At 36.9% G+C, this 26,014-nt stretch overlaps 1 protein-coding gene across 1 annotated transcript; it reads right to left on the reverse strand.

The window, feature by feature from the left end:
• Window positions 1-1,539: 1,539 nt before the first annotated feature.
• On the reverse strand, window positions 1,540-25,955 carry LOC117306906 (AP-5 complex subunit beta-1-like). Its single transcript, XM_033791475.1, has 24 exons — window positions 25,826-25,955; window positions 23,415-23,509; window positions 22,776-22,899; window positions 21,255-21,389; window positions 20,555-20,632; window positions 19,885-19,943; window positions 19,569-19,623; window positions 18,692-18,748; window positions 18,177-18,350; window positions 17,306-17,380; window positions 15,722-15,865; window positions 15,241-15,391; window positions 14,646-14,799; window positions 13,577-13,666; window positions 11,747-11,882; window positions 10,665-10,800; window positions 9,463-9,569; window positions 8,192-8,316; window positions 7,496-7,610; window positions 6,381-6,471; window positions 5,386-5,500; window positions 4,167-4,328; window positions 3,412-3,521; window positions 1,540-1,907 (listed from the first exon to the last, which is right to left on the reverse strand). The coding sequence occupies exons 1-24, from the start codon at window positions 25,952-25,954 to the stop codon at window positions 1,735-1,737; spliced, it is 2,790 nt and encodes a 929-aa protein (XP_033647366.1). The 5' UTR covers window position 25,955; the 3' UTR covers window positions 1,540-1,734.
• Between the last annotated feature and the right edge of the window lie 59 nt (window positions 25,956-26,014).

Consider the following 26,014-nt stretch of genomic DNA (forward strand, 5'->3'; position numbering starts at 1 on the left):
GACTCGGGAAAGTACGGAGTACATGTATACAGTGCTAACACACACACATCTGTATATGGGTAAAAACCAAAATTAATATTATTTATCCCCGATGCAAATTTAACATCTCTTATATCATGTATGTGGTTGGGTTGCATATGCCAGGGACGAGACTAGATGAGAGTCTGTGCTGAAAAAAGGTCTGAAACTGCAATCCATATCCTAGGAGGTTCATTGTATGATGATATTTCCTTCCACCTTTTGATAACCCCTGGAGTTATAGATTCCAAGGAGCTTTTGGTAACAGTATTTTCAGTGCTAGAGAAGTAGATCAAAGAGGATTACTTTTTTAATTTTGGGGAAAAATACAGCTTGTTAATTATCAAGAAAGTCTGAATTCAGAAATAAAAGTCTGAAATATCTCATCCCTGATGCTGATAACAGTCTTTGACATTAAAACTATCAATGTTTCAGTCTATCTCAGAGTACGTTGGTAAGCAAGGATACATCTTCGCTCGTCCCCAGGGCCTTGCCTTAACCAAAGGCGCTGGGATGAGCAAACGTATCGAGCACGTTCCTTGGTCTATCCGGAAAATGCTCAGTCCCATCATGCATCACACTGCACCATAGAAATACACTGCACGCATGACGTACTTCCTGAACAAGAATCTGTGCAAGTTGATTGGCCCATCCCGGCAGTTCTGGATAGCCTAGGCCACTGATACACCATCACAATAATAGTGCACTACCCCTGCGCCTTTGCACACATTTCTCACTTCGATCCAGAGATTAATAATGGCGGCGAGTTTTTACTAAATTTGATTGTTGGACAACTGATTTTTAACAGGTCATTCTTATTCCTGTCCATGGATGTGGCTCAACAGCTCCATACATCCAAAGATCCACATCTTAAGCTTGCTTAACACCAACTGTAGAGGGCGCTGTCCAGACAACACAGTAGTCATTCGAGCTATTTCCAGAGTGTTATAAAAAACCTCACATACATTTTGGATGTTACACCACTGACTCTTTTCAGAGACAACACAATTCACCAGAAATGCTGTAGTTCTACAAAAATTCCTCTCTATTTGTGAGTTGTTACATCGCCGGCCTTTTGCAGAACCAAAACAACTCAGAGATATTTCCACGTTGCTACCGTGGACCTCTCTGGATTGAGGGTTGTTACATAACTAGCTCTTTTCAGAGCCAACACAACTAATTCTACACTAAATAGTTCCTGTAAAGTGTTTTGTTAACTTTTAATAAGTACGTTATAAAAAAAAAAATAGATTTGATAATTTGTATATAATTATTTACTATTAATCATCAATAAATGTAATTAAAAAAACATAAAAAATACAACAACAACAGCTACTGTTTTCTTCAGCATCACCAGGGCCCAATTTCATGGCTCTGCCTACCGTAAGCACATAATCTGCGCTTACGGAAGCAGGGAATTTAGGCTTACGGCAAGCGTGTGTCATGGGTTAGCAACGAATTTTGGCTTCTGCGCATGCGTACTCCCCGTTACTAAGCATTCTACGCTTACAAGGCTAGTGCAGAAATTCTACGCTTGCACGTAAGCGCAGAATTCAGCAGTAATCAGAGCCATGAAATTGGGCCCCGCACTTATTGATGAAAAGTTATGCTTCTTGAAATTTGACAAAATAACTCAATCAAACAATACTGTACAATATAACAAACATAAACAGGCAGGTATCACCCCACAGGACAAATTGTTCTGAGAATTGTTTATCACCTTTGCCCATTTCCCTCAATATCATGGAGAAACGTATTCACCAACGGCAAGATTTTCCAGTTGTCTGTTGCTATTGCAACTACCGCCATGTCCTCATTGGTTGTAATTTTGAGGAGAACGTGCCAGGAGGGCGGCAGACAGATCCCTACTTGTATTTGTGTCGTATCATCTGTAAATCAAGAGAAGAAAAAAATGTTTTCAATGAACTGGAAGGAACTTGGACTTCAAAGTAAAGGTTCAAGGTTCAAGGTTCATTTGTTTCCACAGTATCAAAAAGCAAAAGTTCATATCATTAAAAAGTGATTATAAAATGCAAAGAATATGTTTAACAACCTCTTAACATTTGGTTCAGTTTCTCAGACTACTCGATTCAGAAAGAAACAAACCCAAACCATTTAACAAGGTATAAACAATACAAGACAGAGAGCAACACACATAAATATGACTCAAGAACATCACTTAATACACAGTTTAAAGCCAGTGGACACTATTGGTAATTACTAAAAAAAGTTATTAGCATAAACCTTAACGAGTAATGGGGAGAGGTTGGTAGTATAAAACATTGTTTTGACAATTTTGACAAGTTTGTTAATTATGCATATATGTTGAGATACATCAAGTGGTCTTTGACAATTACCCATAATGTCCAGTGTTTTTTTTTAATACAAAGTTTAAGCAAAATTCTCAACCAAAACACAAAGAACCAAAACAAAATACAATTAGTTAGAAGTAAAATTTATTAATTTATTAGTTCTGGTTTGTGAGGCCAATGATTCTCAGAAAAGTGGAAACATTATCACTTTACTAGCCAAGAGCCCAATAGAGAGAAGACGAGGAAGAAAGTTTTGGTGTCAGATGTAGCAGGAAAACCCAAGAGAATTATTCCAGGAAAAATTCCATACTATCCACATAGTGGCCCCAGTGTGGCGTTTTCAGTCTTCCGCTGTGTACAGTTTTCCGGGACTCAGTACGGCACTAACAATTGACTACTTTCGCGTGCTGTGAGCAGGCGTCGCATGACGTAATGTTACCGTATTTGGTCATTCGGAAAACTAACCACCGACAGCGGAAAGAATTCAAAGAAGGGTCCTAGAGGTGGAAGGCAAGGATAACACATATGCCAACATGACTGGCGAAACAACTGTGTATAAAATTAAATTTGACATGAATTTTATGAACAAACTGCGGACACTATTGGTAATTACTCAAAATAATTATCAGCATTAAACCTCACTTGGTAACAAGTAATGGGGAGAGGTTGATAGTATAAAACATTGTGAGAAACGGCTCCCTCTGAAGTGACATAGTTTTTCGAGAAAGAAGAAATTTTCCACAAATTTGATTTCAAGACCTCAAGTTTAGAATTTGAGGTCTCGAAATCAAGCATCTAAAAGTATCAAGCATCTTCGTGTGACAAGGGTGTTTTTTTCTTTCATAGTTATCTCGCAACTCCGACGACCAATCAAGCTCAAATTTTCACAGGTTTGTTATTTTATGCAGATGTTGATATACACCAAGTGAGAAGAATGGTCTTTGACAATTACCAATAGTGTCCACTGTCTTTAAAAAATTAGAAGAGTATTAAATTCTTTGTCAAATGCAGTAAATACTTTAGGAAAAATCTGCAAAATATGTAAGAAGCACTTGGATGTCTGGCATCCTGTCTCACTCACCCTGATATGTGTGGATTCTAAAGTCGTTTAACTGACTATCTATAGCTTCCAACATGGCCGCCTTGTCCATCAGTAAAGTGCAGACGGATTCAACACACAGACTCTCACTGCTATATGAACAATAAATCCATTAAAAGAAGTATAGTCCCTTATGGCTTGAGTTACCATTGGGTCAGATTCTTGTGAAATTTGATGAGGTATTTTGGGGGCAAATAACTTCAAGCAAATAAGTACTGCAATAAATGTTTTCCCAAACTTTTAAATATTAAGATTTATTTGTGAAAAAATAATTAATAGTCTGTTTCTACCCTAGCAAAGTCTTTCCCGAAGGCTAAAAGAATTATTTGTGTATTCATTTTTAATCCAAACTTCCTCTAAAAATACAGCAATGAAAAGATGCTTTGTTTTGGTACAAAAATATTTAAGGTCTACTATTATCAAAATTGTGATGAGTTTGAGATTTTTAAGCCTGTCTTTGTTTCACAGAGCAGTTGTTTAAAATTGCCAGACAAGACAACCCAATTCACAATCTTTTGTGCTAAGCTTCTTTTTGTGCTTAAATGCCTTTATGGAATCTGCCCTAAAGCTGTTAAGCATGTTTGCTTACCACAAACAGATCACTAGCCAAACTGTCATGTAATATACAATACTTGTGACTGGTATCCAGTTTATTTGACCTTAGCAAATTAATTTGTTAAGCAAGTATTTTTGCCCAACAGCTTCATGAAAATGCGCCCAGTTCCTGATCAACTTACTTTTGTTCTTGTTCATTGTGGATATACTCCCACAAGTCGTCAAATAGTTTCAGTCTGCTTGATGGCATGACGGGTATCGGCAAGAAGAGGTCAGAAAACTGAATAACGGCTGGAGGGAGACTACAGGAACAAGTCTCGCTGTTTGCTGAGATGAACATTGTACTGGAGAATCAATCAAGAATTATGCAATAAAATCAATCAATGGGCTTGATAAATAATTCAGTTGGTAGCTACAAATCAATCGAGGTACAATTCAATTCAATCTTACATTTAATTCCATACTAATTGAAAAAGAAGCAAGACAATGTTAAAACAGAAAATTGAATACGAACAATTCAACAACAAAATCTACAATGAAATATGGAATAGGTTAGAAAGAAAGAAAGCATTAGTATGGAGACCATGGCTTGTGGTGAGAATGACAGACGGTGCCCTCTTCAACCAACATGACTTATGACATCACAGTTTCAAAAAGAGCCTGAAAGCCAAAAGTTTTGACAGAAAGAAAGTTTCAGAATTAAAAAAAAGAATCGCCAAATATAACATTGACAAACATGGTAATTTATGACATTTAAAATGATTTAAATGGAGAAATAGCTAAAGCCAGCCATTATTAATACAATATCTAATTTGATTAGAACAGTCACATTTTGGCAGCGAGGATAAAGAATATAATCTGTGTTTTACGTATACATTGATAAGACATAAGGCATGAGACATAACAAACTTTATAACTCTCCAAACAGAAGAAATTACATTGCTCGCTTAAGTTTAAACGCACCACAATATCAAAAAGTTGAAAAGTTACAAATATTATAAAGTAACATTATTAATGCAAAAGAACTAATGCACGAGAAACGATGCCCAAGGATTTACAAATAAAATCCATACACACCCTGTCTGGCTATGTATACAATAATATAGAAATATAATGATAAATATTATTATTAAAAAATACGCAATATTGATATGCTAGCAATGTATTATTACTATTATTATTTGTGGTTCATTAAAAACATTCGATTTGGTTGCCAAGGGCACAACTACATTGAATTTACAAAAAATTACAATTAAAACATGAACAATTACAGACAGAGTAAAATTGAGTTTAACATTAAAAAAGGAACATGCCATGTACTTTCCCCAGTCTTTTGACAGAAATTCACAGGCATATTACTCAAGTGGGATTGGAACCCTGTGTCATATTCCATAAACTCACCTGATGTTGAGTTGTGACGGGATAGGTTGCAGGGGCTGTATTTTTAGTGAGATCACCTGACATGTGTCTGAGGGTCGACTGGAATCCAACAGTGAAAGGCAAGGCAATGATACATCTGCAATTAAGAAAATATTATCAATCAATGGAAACTTGCTCTGAGGCAATTAAAACAATAAATCAATTCGTTACAGGAAAATCAAAAAAGCATTTGAAAGCTACCTACTCGGAAAATTGAAACATCCGAAACTAGATTAGCAAGGAGTGTAATATCAATACAATATGGTTTGTGGTATTTGTGAAATGCTCTTTTGATTAGTGTGATTTCTAAAACTGACCCACACCATTCTTTGTCAGATATGTAAATAATATGTAAATTAGGTATAAAGTCATTAAGCCTCTTGACAAGATATAAAGATACAAAGAGAACATTCTGAATTTTTGAGTCTCATTGCTGCTTTGTGTGTTTTCCGTTTTGCAGTCTTTATAACAACGTTGTTCAGTCCCAGTGATCTTGTTAATAGACAAGAGTTGACTTTACTTGTCAATAATTTCGGTCCATTAGTTGAACAGTTGAAAATTGGCATCTGTGTGTCCATTTTGGCAAACATAAAAAACAAATAAAAATCAGGGGCTGTAGTGCAAAAAACGTTCAACCAATGTAATGGGGCTTTAACTTCAAATTTCAGCGTTACCTGCCATACATTTACCTTTGTACATACACATGTATACATATTATTTGTATATAGGCTATATAAATATTTTTAATTGTGTATTATCCTTTCCTGTAATTGGCAGCTCGTTCCCCGTTGGTTTGGTCAATAAATATATATATATATATTTTTTTTTTCTCGATAAATATAAATATAACGAGTATAAATAAAGAAAGAAATATACACCAATAATAAAGCAATTGAATAAAGGGTAGAGTCAACCCACTGAGTGATCAGACAGAAAGTGAACCGTAACTCTGACATCATTCAGCACACACTGTTTACCTGATATTGGTTTGTAATTCTTAGGGACATCAACGTGTAGGACCAACGTGTAAAGTTTCTCCATGGATTCTGGAATGACTTGTTCTTTACTCTGTTGAATGGATTCAATACCAATGTTAGCTTCAAATACCATGTTAGCTTACAATACCATGTTAGCTTCAAATACCATGTTAGCTTACAATACCATCTTAGCTTCAAAGGCTTTTAAAGTAACACTGAACATTTCCCAAAAAAAAAAAAAAAAGCTAATAAAGAAAATAAATAAATTAATTTAACAAATTTCACTTTTTTTATCATTGTAAACTAGCAAGCAATGACTCAAGAGATGAATTTGTTGTGTTATACCTGAAGAAGAAACAATGTTCCCAACAATGCTAGACAAATGTTCTTTTCTCAGAATCTAAAGAAAATTGGTCCCAGGGTTGTACTTTTTTGGACCTTTCCATGGCTGTTTGGCATCTTGGTAAAAAGTTTTGAATTTTTTCAGAATGGGTCTTGTATGTATGAAAAACAAAACCAAAAAATAGTTAATGGCCTGGCGTTTCGACCCTAGCAGAGTCTTTCTCGAAGGCTAAATGTTGACATTTAGCCTTCGAGAAAGACTCTGCTAGGGTCGAAACGCCAGGCCATTAACTATTTTTTTGCATTTATACCCTCGGCCCATTTGGTTGGTAAGTTGTTTGCAACAGCTGAATCTATTTTCTCAAAAACAAAACCATTTACAGTTACCAAGAAAGACAAAGTAAACAATTTGCTCCATAATACCTCGTCAACCTCAGTCCTAATTTGTCTTTATCTCCTAAAGTGCCATGAGCGCCTTCTTTAGGCGGATACCGGTGCTCTATTAAGTGTTCCTTATTATTATTATTGTTATTATTATTATTATTATTATAGGATTCAAACTGCCTATAGCTACCGGGCAACCTCGGTAGTCTAGTTGGTAAGACACTGCTCTAGAATTGCAAGGGTCGTGGATTTGAATCCCACCCGAGTAACATGCCTGTGATATTTGTTCACAGGACTCGGGAAAGTACTGAGTATACAGTGCTAACACACATCGGTGTATGGGTAAAAACCAAAATTAATATTATTATTATTATTATTTCTCAACTTACATAATGAAGGTAGTAGTCCATGTTGATAACTGGATTTGGATTAGTCTTGAGCTGTTGCAAATACTGATCTGGATTAGTAGCAGGGATCATCACATGATCTGGTCGTCTCTTAATCCTGTGGGGATTATGAATCAAGTTCAAATTAGAGATCACTTCTAGTGCACATGTATTGGGTTTTATACAATTTTGCACTGAAAGTGCGGGTGGATATTTTATCAATTGTGTGCTAATCATCTCGTATTAAAACGTATATTAAGTGATGTTTGAAGACTTGCATGGTGTGGAAAATAAGAAGTACCTAGGACTAATACACTTGCTGGTGCAACCACATATAAATCTCTTTCTATAAGAAAGTTGGCTCTGAAAAGAGCCGGTGTGGTCTCAACATTTCAAACTTACTACATAAATGGTTTATAAAAAATAATGATGAGCACTTTCAGATGCCTGTAGATAAGCGATAAATAAAAACTAGTTATTATTATTACTTTTGACTACTACATTACAAGTGAAAGAAGAAAAATGGCTCTCCAAGGTGATCTCTGGAGCATTGTATTTCCTCAAGGCAGAAAATAGAACACTTGAGATATCATCAAGCGATTCAATGCAACATCTAAACGGACAGCACCCTCTATAGTTGGTGTTTGACTCTAAGAAAAAACAACAACCCCCCTCATTTGTTCGTGATTACCATCTTACTTTGTGAGGCACAGAATAGGTTGGTTGATTTCCCGTACTGGTGGAGGAATATTGAAGTTGGAACTCCCGGTGACAAGTCTCGTCAAACTCTGTGTAGTTCCGGCTGATGATAAGATTCTAGAGATCTGAGTAAGTGAGAACATGAATTGAGAATGCGATTAGGTTTGCATGTCTTGTGCTCTCGTGTAACGAAGCAGTTCTCTTCGGCATAAGAGGCCCAATTTCATAGAGCTGCTTAAAGACACTGGACACTATTGGTAATTATCAGAGACCCAGTCTTCTCACTTGGTGTATCTCAACATACGCATAAAATAACAAACCTGTAACAATTTGAACTCAATTGCTCGTCGAAGTTGCGGTTAGATAACAATGAAGAAAAAAAACCACCCTTGTCACACGAAGTTGTGTGCTTTCAGATGCTTGATTTCGAGATCAACTAAAATATTTTAGTGGAAAATAACTCTTTCTCAAAAACTATGTTACTTCAGAGGGAGCCATTTCTCACAATCTTTTATACTTCCAACAGCTCTCCATTGACTTGACCGTTAACAAGTCAATTTTTATGCTAACAATTTATGCAAATGCCCAGAGCCTTTAAGCAGAAATGTTGCTTAACAGTATTCTGCTGAGCATCAATGAGCTGGATACAGTCACCAATGTACACGCTATTTGGGGTATAGGTGGGTGGGTCACAAGAATGTTTACAAAAAATAAAATAAATACAAATCAATTTTTGTTAACATTGACTATTCTTAATGGCCCCCTTAATTTGTCAGTAAACACCCAAACCAAACAGTGCACTCCCATGCAGTAAATGGTGCTCAGAAATAATAATAATATCAAAGTCTTATAGCGCACTATCTATCAACAAGGTACTCAAGGCGCTTAGTATATAAGTTTACACAGAAAGAGAAGTTATTGAAAGTTATGAATTCTAAGACCCGATTATGTAGCACCTTATAAGGGTTTACGAGATGCTATGGCGCATATAGCAGCCACCGCCAGGAACACCGGGGAGAACCTCTTCTCTTTTCGGTAAGTGCACTGAGTTCTTTTACATGCGTTACACAACACATGGGACACAACATCTTTACGTCCCATCGGAAGGGATGAAGCAATGGTTAAATGCCTTGCATTTACAACTGGGGATTCGAACCCACACTGTGATGATCAGAAACACCAGAGTTTGAATTTGGTGCTCTTAACTGTTCGGCCACGACACTTACCAACTTCCAGAGAGCGGTAATGGGTTATTGTAAGCCAAATTTTACCTTTTCACTTGAGATGTTTGTGAGCATTGCATAATAGAATCTTGCTCTGTCTCTGATGTCTAAATCACTGTACATTGTGAACAGCTCAAACAGCAACTGGCCAAACTCTGCAACATACATAGAAATGAAAGAGTAAAAAGACTGCACATTGTGAACAACTCAAACAGCAACTGGCCAAACTCTGCAACACATACATAGAGATATAAGAAAGAGTAAAAAGACTTTACATTGTGAAAAGCTCAAACAGCAACTGGCCAAACTCTGCAACATACATAGAGACTTATAAGAAAGAGTAAAAAGACTGTACATTGTGAACAACTCAAACAGCAACTGGCCAAACTCTGCAACACATACATAGAGATATAAGGAGGAGAAAAAGACAATTTATGGTGTTTGGTTTGACGTACTTCATGCAGCTTATCTCAGCAAACATGCATCCAAGTCTGAAAATAAGGCGTCATTAATAAGCAGTTGCTGTGACAGGTGGAGGTTTGAATGGATTAGTTTCTTGCGAAAGGTCGAGAACATCAATGTTAAAGACAGTGGACACTATTGGTAATTGTCAAAGACTGGCCTTCACAGTTGGTGTATCTCAACATATGCATAAAATAATAAACCTGTGAAAATTTGAGCTCAATCGGTCATCAAAGTTGCGAGATAATAATGAAAGAAGAATACACCCTTGTCACACGAACTTGTGTGCGTTAAAGATGGTTGATTTCGAGACCTCAAGTTCTAAACTTGAGGTCTCGAAATCAAATTCGTGGAAAATTACTTCTTTCTCCAAAACTATGGCACTTCAGAGGGAGCTGTTTCTCACAATGTTTTATACCACCAACCTCTCCCCATTACTTGTCACCAAGAAAGGTTTTATGCTATTAATTATTTTGAGTAATTACCAATAGTGTCCACTGCCTTTAAAACAAACACCATGCCACCCATTACTAAGAGGTCTTCTTTTAACCTCAATGAGGGCGCTGTATTGTACTGCAGTCGGCACAATGGGCATAATCACAACATAATAATAATAACATTAATAATAATAATAGTGGCTTCTTATAAAAAGCACTCATATCCGTCACTCAGTGACGCCCAAGGCGCTTCAACATTCAGTATTTCCTGCAAGGTATGTGGGGCTACTTTTGAATTATGAGACGCAAAGTTGCTGGAAATAATTTCCTGACTGTTATCCACGATCGTACCTTTGAAGATGTCTGTTGTATCATGATGCTGCATGATGCTATGGCAGACAGAGAGGATGCAAGTACCCAACAACCAGCCACCACTGGATGCAATAGGTGTGGACGTTAGGAGTTGATGGAGAAATATCACTGTTGGCTGCAAAGCAAACAAAAAAGAGTCTTACGTTTAAAAATGAACAAATAAATAAGTCTGTCCTGAGCCGATTTGGCTCATCAGGCCGGTCTTTATACCCGTTTTTTGTATCAGCTTCGAGTAAGAATTTTTAGCCTCCCAAATTATTATAATTGTTATTAATATATAATAGGTGTTAAATTTGCATTGGGGATAAAGAATATAAATGAATATTCATAAATACCTCAGACAGTTTTGCTATTCCTATTGGTGGAGAGCGCGTCACGTGGGTGTGTGTAAACCTTTGTTTATGACCAGTAAAAAGTGTTGAAACATGGGCGTGACGCGCGAGCTTGCACCTGTACTTATAAGACAGTTTCTTTATTCCTATTGGTCGAGAGCATCGGCTGAAACAGTTGTGCAACATCACACGCACAGCATTCCCTTAAAAGGAGTCGTTTACCCGAGGGCCTTACCATTTTATAGCTTGAGGGGTGTTGTGTTGAAAGAAATCATTGAACAATTATATTTTTTGCATTTATTTTACTTTTTGACAAAAATTTTTTGATTTTTTTGACCGAAAAGGTTTTTATGAATGGGAATCAAAGTGTGTTGAATCAGTTTTCAACTAGTGGTTCTTTATAATTTACCTCGACGTCGTCTCGGTATATTTAACAAGAACCAGGCCTCGTTGGGATTAAACCACTAGTTGAAAACCTCTTCACCACACATTGATTCCCTTATTATTATACATTTTCCATTTCACTGCAAAAATGTCTGGGCATAGAGAATCGGACAGCATGGCCCAATTTTATACAGCTGCTACTGCAGAAAACGATCCATAATTTTGTTGTGCTTAGATACATTTTGTCCTTCAGCAGCTTTTTGAAAAATGGGCCTAGAAGGGTTACTCAAAAAATGTATTTGACTCCTAAAAAATGAAGTGAAATATTCAATATAGTTTACTAACTTTTGGGTTGATGTCTTTTTCTCTGCAAGTTCTCTCAAGCAGTTGAAGATGAAACTCCACGTCTTGTAAGACGTCCACGGGAGGCATGGACACAATATTCTCCATAGATGATCTCAACAGCGCAATAGGAAAATGACTTCAAAAAGAAAAAAATTCCACATAAGTCATTAGAAACAATGGCCATAGCACTACCACAAACCTCTCTAGATTGTGAGATGTTAAAGGATTTGGGTACTTTTTGTTACACAAAACACAATGTCCACAGATTTACATTTAACTTACATCATTTGAAGACAATGGTAGTAGAAAGCGTACCTTAAAATATTAGTTGCTGAGGTGCTGTAGTTTTTGAGAAATGAGTAAAACAATGTAATGAAAATACGTTTTCACATGCTAAAAGAATTTCCGTCTCATGATCACTGAGACAAAAATTATTTCATGACATTGTTTTACTCATTTCTCAAAACCTACAGCACCTCAGCAAGTTATATTTTCAGGGAAGCTTTCTACTACCATTATCTTCAAACTGTGTAAGTTTAGTGTAAATCTGTAAACATTGTGTTTTTTGTCCTACAAAAAGTACAGAAACCCTTTTAAGACACTGGACACTACTGGTAATTGTCAAAGACCAGTCTCCTCACTTGCTGTATCTCATCATATGCATGAAATAATAAACCTGTGAAAATTTGAGCTCAATCGGTCATCAAAGTTGCAAGATAATACTGAAAGAAAAACACCCTTGTCACACGGAGTTGTGTGCTTTCTGATGCTTGATTTCGAGACCTTAAATTCTAAGTCGGAGGTCTCAAAATCAAATTCATGGAAAACTACTTCTTTCTTGAAAACTAGGTTACTTCAGAGGAAGCTGTTTCTCATAATGTTTTATACTATCAACAGCTCCCCATTACTCGCTACCAGGTAAGGTTTTAAGCTAATAATTATTTTGAGTAACTACCAATAGTGTCCACTGCCTTTAAGTCACATCCTCTTTTCAGAGCCAACACATTAGAAATATTTCCATGGTGCTGGAACAAACCTCTTTACAGTAATTAACTGTTCAACACAAGTCAGGGCGAACAAGGTCAGGGTGCTGCATGTCATGTACAAACCAATGCATTACAAATAAAACTGTCTGTTGGTGAATAACTTAAAGCAATCGCACAACATCGGTAAACAGTATTGTCCACAGGCCCACACTTTGTGTATTGCAACTTATATATAAAATAACAAACCTGTGAAAATTGAGGTTAAATCGGTCATCGGAGTCAGGAGAAAAAAACCCGGGAAAACCCACCCTTGTTTCCGCAATTTACGCTGTGTCATGAAATGTGTTTGAAATAAATCCGTTATTCTCGATATCGAGCACTTATAATTGTTTTAATGTATTTTCACAAAGCAAATCATTTCATGGAATAATATTTCAAGGGAAGCCTTTCACCATTACCTTCTGTAAACCCTGCAAGTTATTTGTAAATCTGTGAATTTTTAATTTTTGTTCTATTAGAATGTGTCCAATTGCTTTAAATTTATCTAGGTCATACAAAGTGTCTCTTTTATGAAACTCAAAATGCAGAGTATTCAGGTTTTTTTGGCATCATGCCAGCTCTATGTCCTTCAAGGTAAAAAATGACAAGTCAAAATGTGGCTGTTCGTGAAACCACAAAATTGTCCTTGTGCTAATTAGTTTAATTAAAAAGCTGCCAAGTGTATTACTTGAAACATCAATTTGAGAAAATGTATGCCTTTTTTAAGAAGTTACTTTTTGTGTGAAAATGGTGGCAGTGTCAGTTTGTTGTGGCATGAATAACACAGATAGTAAACATGTCTCACTCTGTTGCGTTGCTTCTATTGATGCATTCAATAAAGTTGATTGTATGAGGAACAAACTTTGGCTGCTCTGTCACTATGGCAACAATAATCCTGCAGAAAAAAATTGGAAAGAAATAGCAAACTATCATCAATGAGGCACCCTTTTGTGTGAAGGCTGGCAGCATCTTTACAACAATGGGAGACTTTGAGGCGCTAGGTGGCAGCAGACTTACCAGGCAAATTTCCATTGTTTACGTAGTTCTGAGCATGTGCACATTACCGAGAACAATGGATTTTACCTGGTAAGTCTGCTGCCACCAAGCGTCCTGAAAGTCTCCCATTCCGAATCTCATTGCATCAAAAAAGGGGTCTGACTATTTTGAAACGTTTCTTGATTTTTATTCCAAAAGTTTTGATCTATCCACCCCAAATTTTGATTTTAAATATTGAATGGCTTCATAATAAAACCGAAACACTGAAGAACAAGGTAATGCCTAATATGAACCAGATATTTTAGATCAAAGGGCTCCAACATCAGTAGTTTTCAATGGATTTTCCTGGCTTAAACAAACAGCTTTTACATTGTAGTTTAACCAGAAATGAAATTGATGATCTTGGCCAGCTGAATATTTTGTCTTCTTTTTCATTTGTTAATATAATAATACATATCCTTGCCCAATGGGGCTGCTGTACACCCAGTTGGAATTTTCTATAAAAAAAAGAAAGAAACCCTGACATTTATTTAATCATCGTGATGGTCTTAGCTTTTGATCCAAACCAAACCTTCGCCAAGAGGAGCAAAGGATTATTGGAAGGCATCCAGAAAAAAATCAGTAAAAATGATAGCCAATCAAAGTTATAAATTTACAAACAATGGGGTGGCTACGAACTAACTAGAGTAAAGCATTTGAGAACAAAAGGATGGTCAATGCGATATATACATACATTTTAAATCAAAACTAAATTTGGGTTTTCAGTTATTTCTTTTGACCCACCAACCCACATATTCGCAGGAAAAGAAATTGACATTTAAAAACATTGACTATTTTTTACTAAGGTCTTTAAACAATTTATTACTTTGCCCTCATACTTGTAAATTTCTTGTCTTAGCACGGTGTGATGGTGCCTGAGGTAATACAGATAGAGAGATCTGTAGAGCGTAACGGCTGGCCGTCCAGAGATTCCATAATGTATGGACTTCTGTAGCGACACCAGACTTCCAATCAGAGTCGCCGATGCTGAATCTAGAAAATCAAATAATAATTCTTCATAATCAGTGTGTCAGTGTAATAATGTTGTACCTCATAAAATAGCATTTATGTTAGTATTTATTTGGCCAAAATATGAAACAATCACACAGATCTACATTGCATGAGAGCGAACTGATATTTTGTAATAGAATAGGATAGTTAACAGGATGTTATGTGCCAAAATATTAAACAGCGGGGGTGGTAGATCCAGAGGTAGGAAAGTTTAACCAAATTGCTAAGGTTGGGTGATTAAAAAGGGACATACAAAAAATATCACATGAAACATTCAAATCCATCAATTATCAACAATTTAATTTTAAAAAATAAAATAAAATAAATAAATAAACATCATTTGTTAATAAATGACAAAAAAATAAATAAATAACACAATTCATTGTTGTCTGCAAGGAATTCAGCCCAAGAAAACAACCGAACCTTGGCAGTCACCCGGCGTGAAGCACAAACTCAGCAGATTGTGTTTGACCAGGGTGGTGTCCAGCCCGTCAAACACGGCCGGGTAGATGGAAGCAAATTTGCGGTAGTCTAAACCTTCAGGTAAGAGACTTGCAGAATCTGGATTCCTAGCCTGTTTAATAATAAAGAAAAGCATTTATATTCTATATTTGTATTTATTTCATTTCTCTTGTAGATAAAAAGCACAACAGTGCATGCTAATTACGTAAAAACATTAAGAAAAAACAGCAAAGAGCAGTTTAAATACAGATGGAGGAAAGAGAAACAGCTGGACCCCGCAGGATTGCCTAAAAGAAACAAAGTTCCTGTCTAGCGGCTAGTCCAGCTGTAGTAAATATGTTTTGGTTCGCTCACAAATTATTTAAAATTTACCCTGTAAGTTTCCCTTATGGTTTATTACTAGATTGGTGTAACAATTTCCGATTTTTGGTAAGATTCTTACCTTATTTTCTGGGAAGTGAAGCAGCCAATGATAGCAGAGTAATCGATGTCCCGGTGAGAGAGCCGGGTGATTGGTCGAAGCTACAAGTCTACACAATAGTCTTTCTTCTTCTTCCTCGTTCAATAAATTGCTTCCAAACGTCAACTGATCAGAGAGAAACAAATACCTTAGCATCAAATTCTAATTATAATCATTATTATCAGTGATTCGGCAAAGAAGTAAATAACAAATAATTTTATACAAACAAATGAATAAATAAAATACAGGGCCTAATTCCATAGAGATGCTTAAGCACAAACATAAGCTAAGCAAAACAAAATTTTGCTAACCAGAATAAGGTTACCAGCAAAAAATACCATGAAACATGTTCAATTTGTGACTGGTATCCTGCTCACTATTGCTATTAAGCAGAGGTTTTTAAGCAGTATTTTCTGCTTTTAAAAGCAGATCTATGAAATTGGGCCCAGGGAAAAGGAATGAATATAAAATAAATATTCTCCTAGAAGTAATTCAGGAAATGCAAAACAAGTTATGTGGCGCAAACAATCAACTAATAATAATTTGAATAATGAACCATTCTTGTTTAGCGCATATCACATTCACAGAGAAGTCCCTATGTGATGTAATATGAAAAAAATAAAAAGTTATCAAAGAAAATAAGTAAGTACAGACACAGACACAGAAAGAAAATACTGAAGGCTGTTTTTCAATGGGGGACTTTTGAACGCTAGGTGGCAGCAGACTTACCAGGTAAATTTCCACTGTTTACGTAGTTCTGAGCATGCGTACATTACCAAGAACAATGGATTTTACCCGGTAAGTCTGCTGCCACCTAGCATCCCAAAATTCCCCCATTGTGAAGCAAGAAAATTCACTTCACGCTCGCAATTTGTAAGGGGACTGCAAGTCTGCACAGGGCCAAAGCAATTCAAAATAAACAGCACCAAGAAGCCCCCCCCTCAAAATAAAAAATAATAATTACATAAATACAAAAAAATATAAAAAACAAAAAATCACACCAAAAACTTTAACAGCAGAAATAACACCAATAGTCATAAACAAATGTATAACCATTTGAAGCCGGCGTACCAAAACACAGTGGCAAGAAAAAAAACCTGCCTTTTCAAATCATGTGAATAGCAGCATAAAATAACTAAAGGCAAAAAAACAAAGAATATACTTTAAAGAAGTACAAACCAAACAATTAAATTATTGTGACAAATTAACACACGACAGTATGTCATGAACAAGTTAGTCAAACACAATCAAGACAAATTAAGGTAGCACGTTAAGACTAAATATTGACATTAAAAACTGCATAAGCTTTCATAGCAATAACTACTTCATCAAATGCAATAAAGGGGGCGAGCCAAGTACAAGATAAAAATATGAGAAAGATATTATTTTGAAAACAAAAAGACAATAAATAGAGTAAAATCAATTGCTAATGGCAAGTGGGTAAAACAGTTGGTCAAAATCTAAATAAATACAACATATCAAAAATCAACATAAGGGAAAGAAATTAAAACAAGATTTGTACACTGGGTAAGGCTTGGTTTTTTTATAACACATACTTTAGCATACCTTGAGCACCAGTAATGCATGAAACATGGCCACGTCTTGTGTCGATTCTAGCAGCGTCACTAAAGACTTCAAGATCTGTCAGAGAAATTTGCAATTTGTTTAATACAATCCAAAAACTGCAAATCAAACATAGCCTCGTTATGAGCATTATGTTGTTCATAATATTCATTCAGTACGCATAAATCCATACAAGCGCTTGAGAGTTTTAAACATGCGGGCACGCAAAGTTGTCACATTTGGGAGCCAATCAGCGTTATTTGTCAGTACATCCCTCCAATGGGTTAGTGACGAGAGGTGTCGATGAGGCGTGCTCCCCACAGTAGCGAGGCTGCAGAAAGTCATCTTCTGAATGAAATGGAGCTCTTTGTCACAAAAATTTTCCTCAACTATAAGTTCCTTAATTATAACTCAACAGTCTGGACACTCTACTTGAGTATCCTAAGGGTAGGACGATGCATTCTTTTGGTGATCGCGCCTTTGTGTCGGCTGCTCCAAAGTTGTGGAATGCACTACCACCTTTTTTACGAGGAGGTATTTCGGTGGGGTCCTTAAAGGCCAAACTAAAGACTCACCAGTGTTTAGGGAGGCTTATTATCTGTAACTACACTTTTATAGTGTGTGGGTGACAATTTTTAATGCTCTTTGTGTAATTTGCTTCTGTATGGTATTTTTTACTGATTGTCATTTGCTGTTACTTTTTATGGATTTTTGCTGTAATTTACGCCTTTGATCGTTTTCGGATGGATTAATTTTCATAATTTTAATTTTCTTACTGGAATTGTGTTTTTGTAATGCGCTCTCAAACAGGCTGGTCCTGGAGAGAGCGCAATATTAGTTCAAAAAATTATTATTATTATTATAAGTCACTTACACTCGGTGGAATGTTCTTTTTGGGCACAGCCTTCATACAGAAGATGAGCTTCTGGATGCTAGTGACAGCACACGGTGTAGTCATGAGATGATGCTGGTCTAACAAGAATGTGAAGCAGCGTTGAAGCTCCTTACAATCTACATCCTCAAATGGATTTCTTGAGGCGAGCAGCTCCTTCAGAATAAAAGATATTTATCAAAAATTCAGAGTGAGAAAAACTCACATTGTGTCGACGCAACACATTGTGTTATTGACTCACCACCATGCAAACCCTCACAAAAAGACCTTAACATTGCACCGTATGTCACCTTTTCGATGAAATTCAGTTAGAATGCACAAAAAGTGCTATATTTTTGTTGGAATAAACGGTAACAGTTTTATTTTGTTCATAAAGTAATTAAAATGATACAGGTCTTTAACAATAAATTACATCTTAATTTGTTAACATGTTCTGAGCAACAAAGTCGAATCTCAGACTTTTGACCTTGTTGCACTGGGGGAATTTATTTACTTACTTTTGGTGGGCCAAGTTGGAACATTTTTTTGTTGAAGCCATCTGGTAGCGAAAGCGGCTAAATGGAAAGAAAAAATAAACTGTAAACCAGAAATTGATAAATTGATCCACAGCAGTGTTTTATAAGATGAAAGATTGCTACGTTTATGACAATAGCTGCCGAAAGCTTCTTACATTGGTCACTGGGCCAGGTTAACAAAAAAAAACTTCTAAAGATAGGTGTATGCATCAGTATTAAGTGTGATGTCTAAGTACAAATCTTTATGGTAACAGTATTATGGTGGTCTTTTATCTTATTTTACTGGTGTGATTTTCTTATACATTTCTTGTTGGATTTGCTTACTGGTATTTTTATCGTTGAGCGCCCTCAAACAGGCTGGTCCTGGAGAGAGCGCATGATAAATAAATAAAAAATATTGTTATTATTTTTTTTTTTCAAATGTTTTTTATGCAAGTCGCCAGACACACAAGGCCTGAAGGCCACTCCAAGTTGTTGGCTATAATTTTTTTTTCCAGAGGCCGTTGCCACCTACTCCTAGGGCTGAAACAGGGCTACCCCGATTTACAGTCCATATGGATGTAGGCTTGGGTATCATCAATCCTAAGCCAAGCCAGTAGAGCAGAAAGCACTACCTCCACAATTTTACATAGCAAGTGTCACGACCGGGATTCGAACCCACACTCTGCTGATCAAACACCAGAGCTTGAATCCGGTGCTCTTAATCGCTAGGCCATGACACGCTTTAATGACTTAGTGGTTTGTGCATTTGAGCCCTGGAATTCCATCTTTAGGAAGGCAAGGCAAAATCTATAGGTATACTTTGCCAGACTTTAAAAAGTCTGAGTTCAAATAAAAGTCCAGATGCTAAGCTGTTTACCTTGAGGGGTTCCTTCCTTGTACAAAGTAAGTCGGTCATTTCACTGGCGGCGATACTAAACAAAAATCAAACAAATATAAATATATATTATTCACAATCACTAGGGAATGTCTGTTTCTCCAAAGGTAAGAAAATTAGCTTGACAATAAAACTGTCACAAAGCCCAGATGAGCAAAAAAAAAAATATTTAAAAAGGGGAAACAAATTAAAAGTTCAAATAATATAAATGAGTTAAGCATTGAAAGCAATAAGCGAAGCACAAAATCAAGAAAAAAAAAAGCTAACGAATAATTTAAAATAAATTGAAACAACTAACCTGTCTCCACTTCTTTGTAAGACTTCAATTGAGTTCTTCAGGACCTGCACAAATAATGTCTGGAGACAAAGTAGATATTCCAGTATTGGCTAACAAGTAAATATCAATTAACGTGAAGATTCTTGGTCAAGCTGTAAGCACATTAATAAAAGAGGGGTTCCAAGTTCCAACAGAGTTTTGTGCAGCACTCATTTTCCAGCAGACCGAGTCCTCAATTCAGTGGGAACAATTGCAAATTTCTCTTTTCAGTCTTACCAATCTTATGCACACACTTTAAGATGTGTATGATAATTGCTTAGCAAATGGTGACATCACAAAACAAACCAATATGACGCTAAGATGAATCTTAGTGCTTTGTGAAATCTAGATACATCAAGTTACCCATATCTTGAAAATTTTAATAACTTGATGATGAGTTAATATATAAATCTTTGTTTTCAAAAAAAAAAGAAAACAAAAGAAGAGTTTATTGGTTCTAGTAAATTGTTTTTTTCAACCCAACATTTTTTTTAATTTACTCAATAAGTTTTCTTTTTAGTTTTTTTTACTTAATACATAAAAAAAGAATGAATCTTTGGCCTGAGTTTGTAATTCAAAGCGAAGATTGCAGTGAAAAATGATCAGTCGCTTTGATAAAACTTGTTGCTTCAAGTGACTCTGTTGTTCTTACCATGTAGTTCTGGCAGACATGTGTATATTCCAACTGGCTCATGGCGTAGAAATGCTCCAATTTTCTCATCAAAATACCCTGAAAGTGTCATTGTTAATGTAATAATTACTTATTTGGCTATAATATAATCAAACTTAAAACCCAGCCGGTTTAATTGGCCCAAGTCTATTCTCCCCTTTGCACTCGTGTCACCTGCGGCGACTGTTCCATGCTCACCATTTTGGTGTTCAATAGATTTACGTGTAAACGCCGCCCCGCCTACAATGCGCACTTCACTGAATAACACACGTTGACATTGTCCACCAAAATGGCGCATCCAAGATTATTCTGATGATGACGTCAGGTGAATTGGGTCAATAGGAAACTGTTAAGTGCAGGGCAGAGGAAAGAACAAAAGAATGCTCCACAAAGATGAATGTTTGAGAATTGATGTTTGGTGTACAGGGCGGTATAATGGATGGTTGAAAACCCTATAAGGGAAGGGAGAATGGGAGGAATACAATGGAGGGGTGTGACTGAAAAGGAGTACAAGATGGGTTATAAAAGTGCTATAGACCCCCCCCCCCCACCCTTGCAGGGGAAGGTTATAAGGAGGTGGTAAAAGGAAGGTTGTGCGAGAAGCTCTATGAAATTGGGCCCTGGTGATGTCAGAGCACAGGTTTAGATTCTCTTTGTTGAAAAGATTTCTGATCGTACTTACGGGATGCATGGTTTCAATTTCACTCAGACACTGACAGGCCGTTCCTCGGACAGCCCGATCTACAGCGCTGTTGACCTTTGAAACAACGTCCAACAGAAGGTCGACAAAATCTGTAAACATCCTTGGCTGTGCCGTCTGAAACAAAGAGGACATTAAAAATGAAAGAAACAGACTCAAGAAACTATTTGAAGATTTGCATAAGAAGCAGGGGAAAATGGGTTCTGTTAAGAAATGTTGGAGGCGATCATTTAAAAACTGATCTCGTTTTGAGAAAAACAATTATTTATACAGGTATCAGGCATGATACTGGCTGGACAACTATCTTTTTTTGAGAAAAGTCTATTGAATACAGGGAATAAAAGGCTCTGGACACCTTTGGTAATTGTCAAAGACCAGTTTTCTCACTTGGTGTTTCTCAACATATGCATAAACAGCATTCATGTGAAAATTTTGACTCAATTGGTCATTGAACTTGCGAGAGAATAACAAAAAACGCCCCTGTCGCACAAGTTGTGTGCTTTCAGATGCCTTGAATCGAGACCTCAGCTGAGGTCTTAAAATTCAATTAAAATATTTTAATGAGAAATTACCTCTTTCTCAAAAACTACGTCACTTCAGAGGGAGCCATTTCTCACCATGTTTTATACTTACACCAGCTCTCAATTTTCTCATTTTTATGCTAACAATTATTTTGAGTAGTTACCAATTGTGTCCAGTGCCATTAACAAGGGTTCTCCAAAGGATTTTTCTAAACTGTGGGCCATTCTGGACCGGTCTTTTTGAATGTTTTCTACTTGGTGTTTATCTTGGTTTAAAAAGCCCTTCATTTAAAGCCATTGGACCCTTTCGGTAAACAGTATTGTCCAAGGCCCACACTTCGTGTATCACAACTTCTATACAAAATAACAAACCTGTGAAAATTTAGGCTCAATCGGTCAACGGAGTCGGGAGAAAATAATGTGAAAACCCACCCTTGTATCCGCACGTTTCGCCATGTTTTGACATGTGTTTAAAATAAATCTGTAATTTAATATATCGAGAATTGATATTGTTTTACTGTTTTCTCAAAAAGTAAAGCATTTCATGGAATAGTATTTCAAGAGAAGTCTTTCACCACCATCTTCCGTTAACCCAGTAAGTTATTTGTAAATCTGTGAACTTTTTTTTTCTTTTCTGTACCGAAAGGGTCCAATGGATTTAACGTCCGTTGATATATCAATATTACTCAAACACTCGGTCCTATTGTGGCATCGATATTGCCGGTGTCACTTTTTTAAGCATATGAAATAATGTTTAAGTGTCTTGCTGAAAGACACATGTGTCAAGACTGGGTCTCAAACGCACACTCAGAAACACCGGAGCTTGAGTCCGGTGTGCTTGACCAACCAGCCACGACACGTCTTATGAAGACTAGCATTATGGTCACCACCAAGATTACACTGTTCTTCCTCAATGGAGATTTTACATGATTTTAACCTTTACAACATCCCATCTAAGAATCAGTTGTGATTATTTTCATACCAACTGTCCGGACTCCAGTAATATGGTTGTGATGGTGACGAGTAGCTGGCTGGTGTAGAATGCAGAGGACTCAACAATTGTCTGGCTGTACATGCCAGTCAAAGACCCAACTGTCTGCTCAATACTGAGTAGAAAAAAAGAAAAACAAAATCATAACCAATAATTTTTTATTCTATTTGTTTCCAATTTTTATTATGAGAAATCGCCTTACATCACAAGGCCCGAAACTCAATACCGAGTGAAAAATAACATCAGTTTCATAAACCATTCATTTAAAAATAATTTTTTTATCGCCTTACATCACAAGGCTGGACGACCACATCAAGGTGAGGGCAACACTTAACTGGTTTGGACTGCGACCCAAATCAACTGTCACCAGGGGCAAGTTGCCACCTACATGTACTCCTGGGGCTGAAACAAGGTTACCCCCTTCAAAGTCCGTAAGGATGTTGGCATGGGTACCATCCACTAGTCGGGCATTGTAAAACTAAATTTGACCTTGGAATGATCTGTGCATAAATTGGTGTATGTGTCGCTGTGTGAAACAATGAGCTGGCTCGTTTGACTTTTCACTGGTCTTTTAGTACACGATGGATCACTGTTAAAGGAAATACTGCTGGGCGACTGAGCTCTTCTCACCTTTCAGGTGTGGACATGAGGCATGATCCATTTTCTTGTAGAGTGCTCAAGAGGACAACTCTGATGGAATTACCAAGATTATCCGAATACAGGGCCTGGAAAAAAAAAATATAGTTACACTAAAGGCTGGTGACACGAAACTCAGAACGAAAACAAGAACGTTAAAAATGCACGCCCTTGATTAGTTGAATAAGCATGGGCGTATTCTGCGTGGAGCAATTCAACCAATAGAATGCATTCTCTTTGTGTCGTGATCATTATCGTTTCCGTTATCGCTGCAGTGTGACTCGGCCTTACGACGTGGAAAAGGTCAAAGAGAAAAAAATATGTGCATGACACAGAAAAGGTCAAAAATTAATTTGCACCTGCAGGCTTGGAATAACATGGAGGCCATGGCCCCATTGTTGCCCCTGGTCTTGGCCTTGGTGTCCCTTCAAAAGTTTCCTTTAGGTTTTAAGATTTCCAAAGACATTGCTCTTTGCAAAATGAAAATGGCCTTGCCCTCTCAGTGTCATTCCAGGCTTGACCTAGTCACATTCTTTTGTTTTAAGACTGAAAACCAGAATCAGGTTGGCTCAGTGGTTTCTTTTCCTGCCTCCGTGTACCCTGGTTCGAATCCCACCTCAGACCGCAGCCTTGCATGTGGATTGAGTTTTCAGTCCCTACCAGGGTTGCGTTTTGGCGGTCGTAACCAAAAACTGTTTCGGTTGAATTGGCCATTGGTTAATCAGAGGCCAATGACTGAACCAGTTATTGGTTACAATTGCCAAAATACACTCCCGACTGCATGGGTTTCCCCCATTGGGTTTTTCCTTCCACGTCTAAAACTAAGCATTTTGTTTTGTTTTCTATTTTCTGTTATTGCTGCTAATTTTGCTGTGAGAGGGCAAGGCCATTTTCATGTGGGAGTATACTCCAGAGGACGTTTCTGCACAGTATAGGAAAATGATGTTACAAATTGCACTTCCATTGGAAAATCTTTAGTGTCTAAGGGATCAATTTGATTTAAATGCATGATGGATCTGATTTCCCTATTATAAAATATTCATCTTGAGAAACTGGTAACTTAAACGATCATAAGTTTTGAATTTAACAACGAAAATTCAAGAGCACATTTCATCGTGCAAGGAACTAAAATGTAGTGAGGGGTGGCGAGCAATGTGGTCAAGACCACCATAGACCTGAAAATAATGCTTGCATTGCCTTTTTGTTGAGTTAAATTAAAAAACATTTTCAAAAAATGAAATGTTCTACTCGGTACATATAGGCCTACTGTTGTTTTTCTGTCGCATCGCACGCTTTTTTACTTCTCAATATGTTCAATGCTTTATTTTTAGGTCATCAAGCGATGTGGAGACGATAGCGGAACGAACCCTCATAGTTCTAGGAGTAGTTTTATAGTACATAGGAAACTGAAGTTATTGGTGGCAAACGATTGTAAAATGTTCACATATCAACGATGATTTTAAAAACGTAGAGCGTTAAGGAAGCCCAAAATGTTAGACCCTAGTATTAAGGCTCACGGGGAGCATTATAATGTTAATAGTTTCTAGTACAAATAGTAAATACAAGTACAACTACCCATGAACTACCATCAATCATCACCAATACAACATCAATCACTAATATAATAATAGGCCTATAAAGAAATATAATTTAAATAAAGTAAGTAAAAGATTAAACTTAAAGAAATAGTGGTGGTTGGATCCCATAAATAAAAGTTGCAAGGGTATTTCTCTATTAATAACTCAAAGTAATGAAAAATTAATGATCCGAACGAGCATGCCCAGCCGAGAGGCTAGGCAGAGGCCACAGCCTGGCCAGGGGCGTGTTTTGGCGACCATGACCAGAAACAAGTTTCTGACGTCAAATTCACTGATCAAAACAATTTCAGAGAGCTACGCAAAAACGGGTTGGTAACCAGAAAGAGTTCATGACGTAGGTACATCTCTTGAAAATTTATGTTCTCAAAATATATATTATTATTATTATTTATTCGACCAATAGCCGTAATTTTATTATCGAGGAATGGAACTTAGTCTTTGTAATTTTAGTTATCAACATTATTTAATTGTTATGCTTCAATTCAAAGTATTTCATTTTTTAAAAGAATTCCAGTACGTTTTCCGATAGTTTTCAGAGTCCGCCATCTTAAAACCAAGCCTAACCGAGCCAACAAGTCGGTTACGGTTTGGTCGGAACAGCGGTTCAACCGGACACGCGAAAACGCTTGCCCAATGACCAAAGCGCAAACATGTTTCTGGTTAGGGTCGCCAAAACGCGCTCCATCCCCGGGCCCCCGCCTCACACAACACCGGCGGCCGGTGTCCGGACGAGATGGATCATGGATGGACTGTCGTAACTTTCCTAACACTACCTTCTGCAGGCTTTAAACAACCCAAAAACTCTACCTGCAAAATATCAAGGACAAAATCGCCAGCTTCCATCTGTCTAGATGTGAAAAATGATACCGGATTCTTCCTAAATTGTAAGATTTCGGAGAGCCATCGGTCCGTTTCAAGAACATTGGGCGCAGCCATCTTGCTTGATTGTTATCAAAAGGGCGCCCTCTATAGTGAAGAAATAAACATGTGATGACA

The sequence above is a fragment of the Asterias rubens genome, chromosome 2 (assembly GCF_902459465.1).
Source record: "Asterias rubens chromosome 2, eAstRub1.3, whole genome shotgun sequence".
NCBI classification, from domain to species: domain Eukaryota; kingdom Metazoa; phylum Echinodermata; class Asteroidea; order Forcipulatida; family Asteriidae; genus Asterias; species Asterias rubens.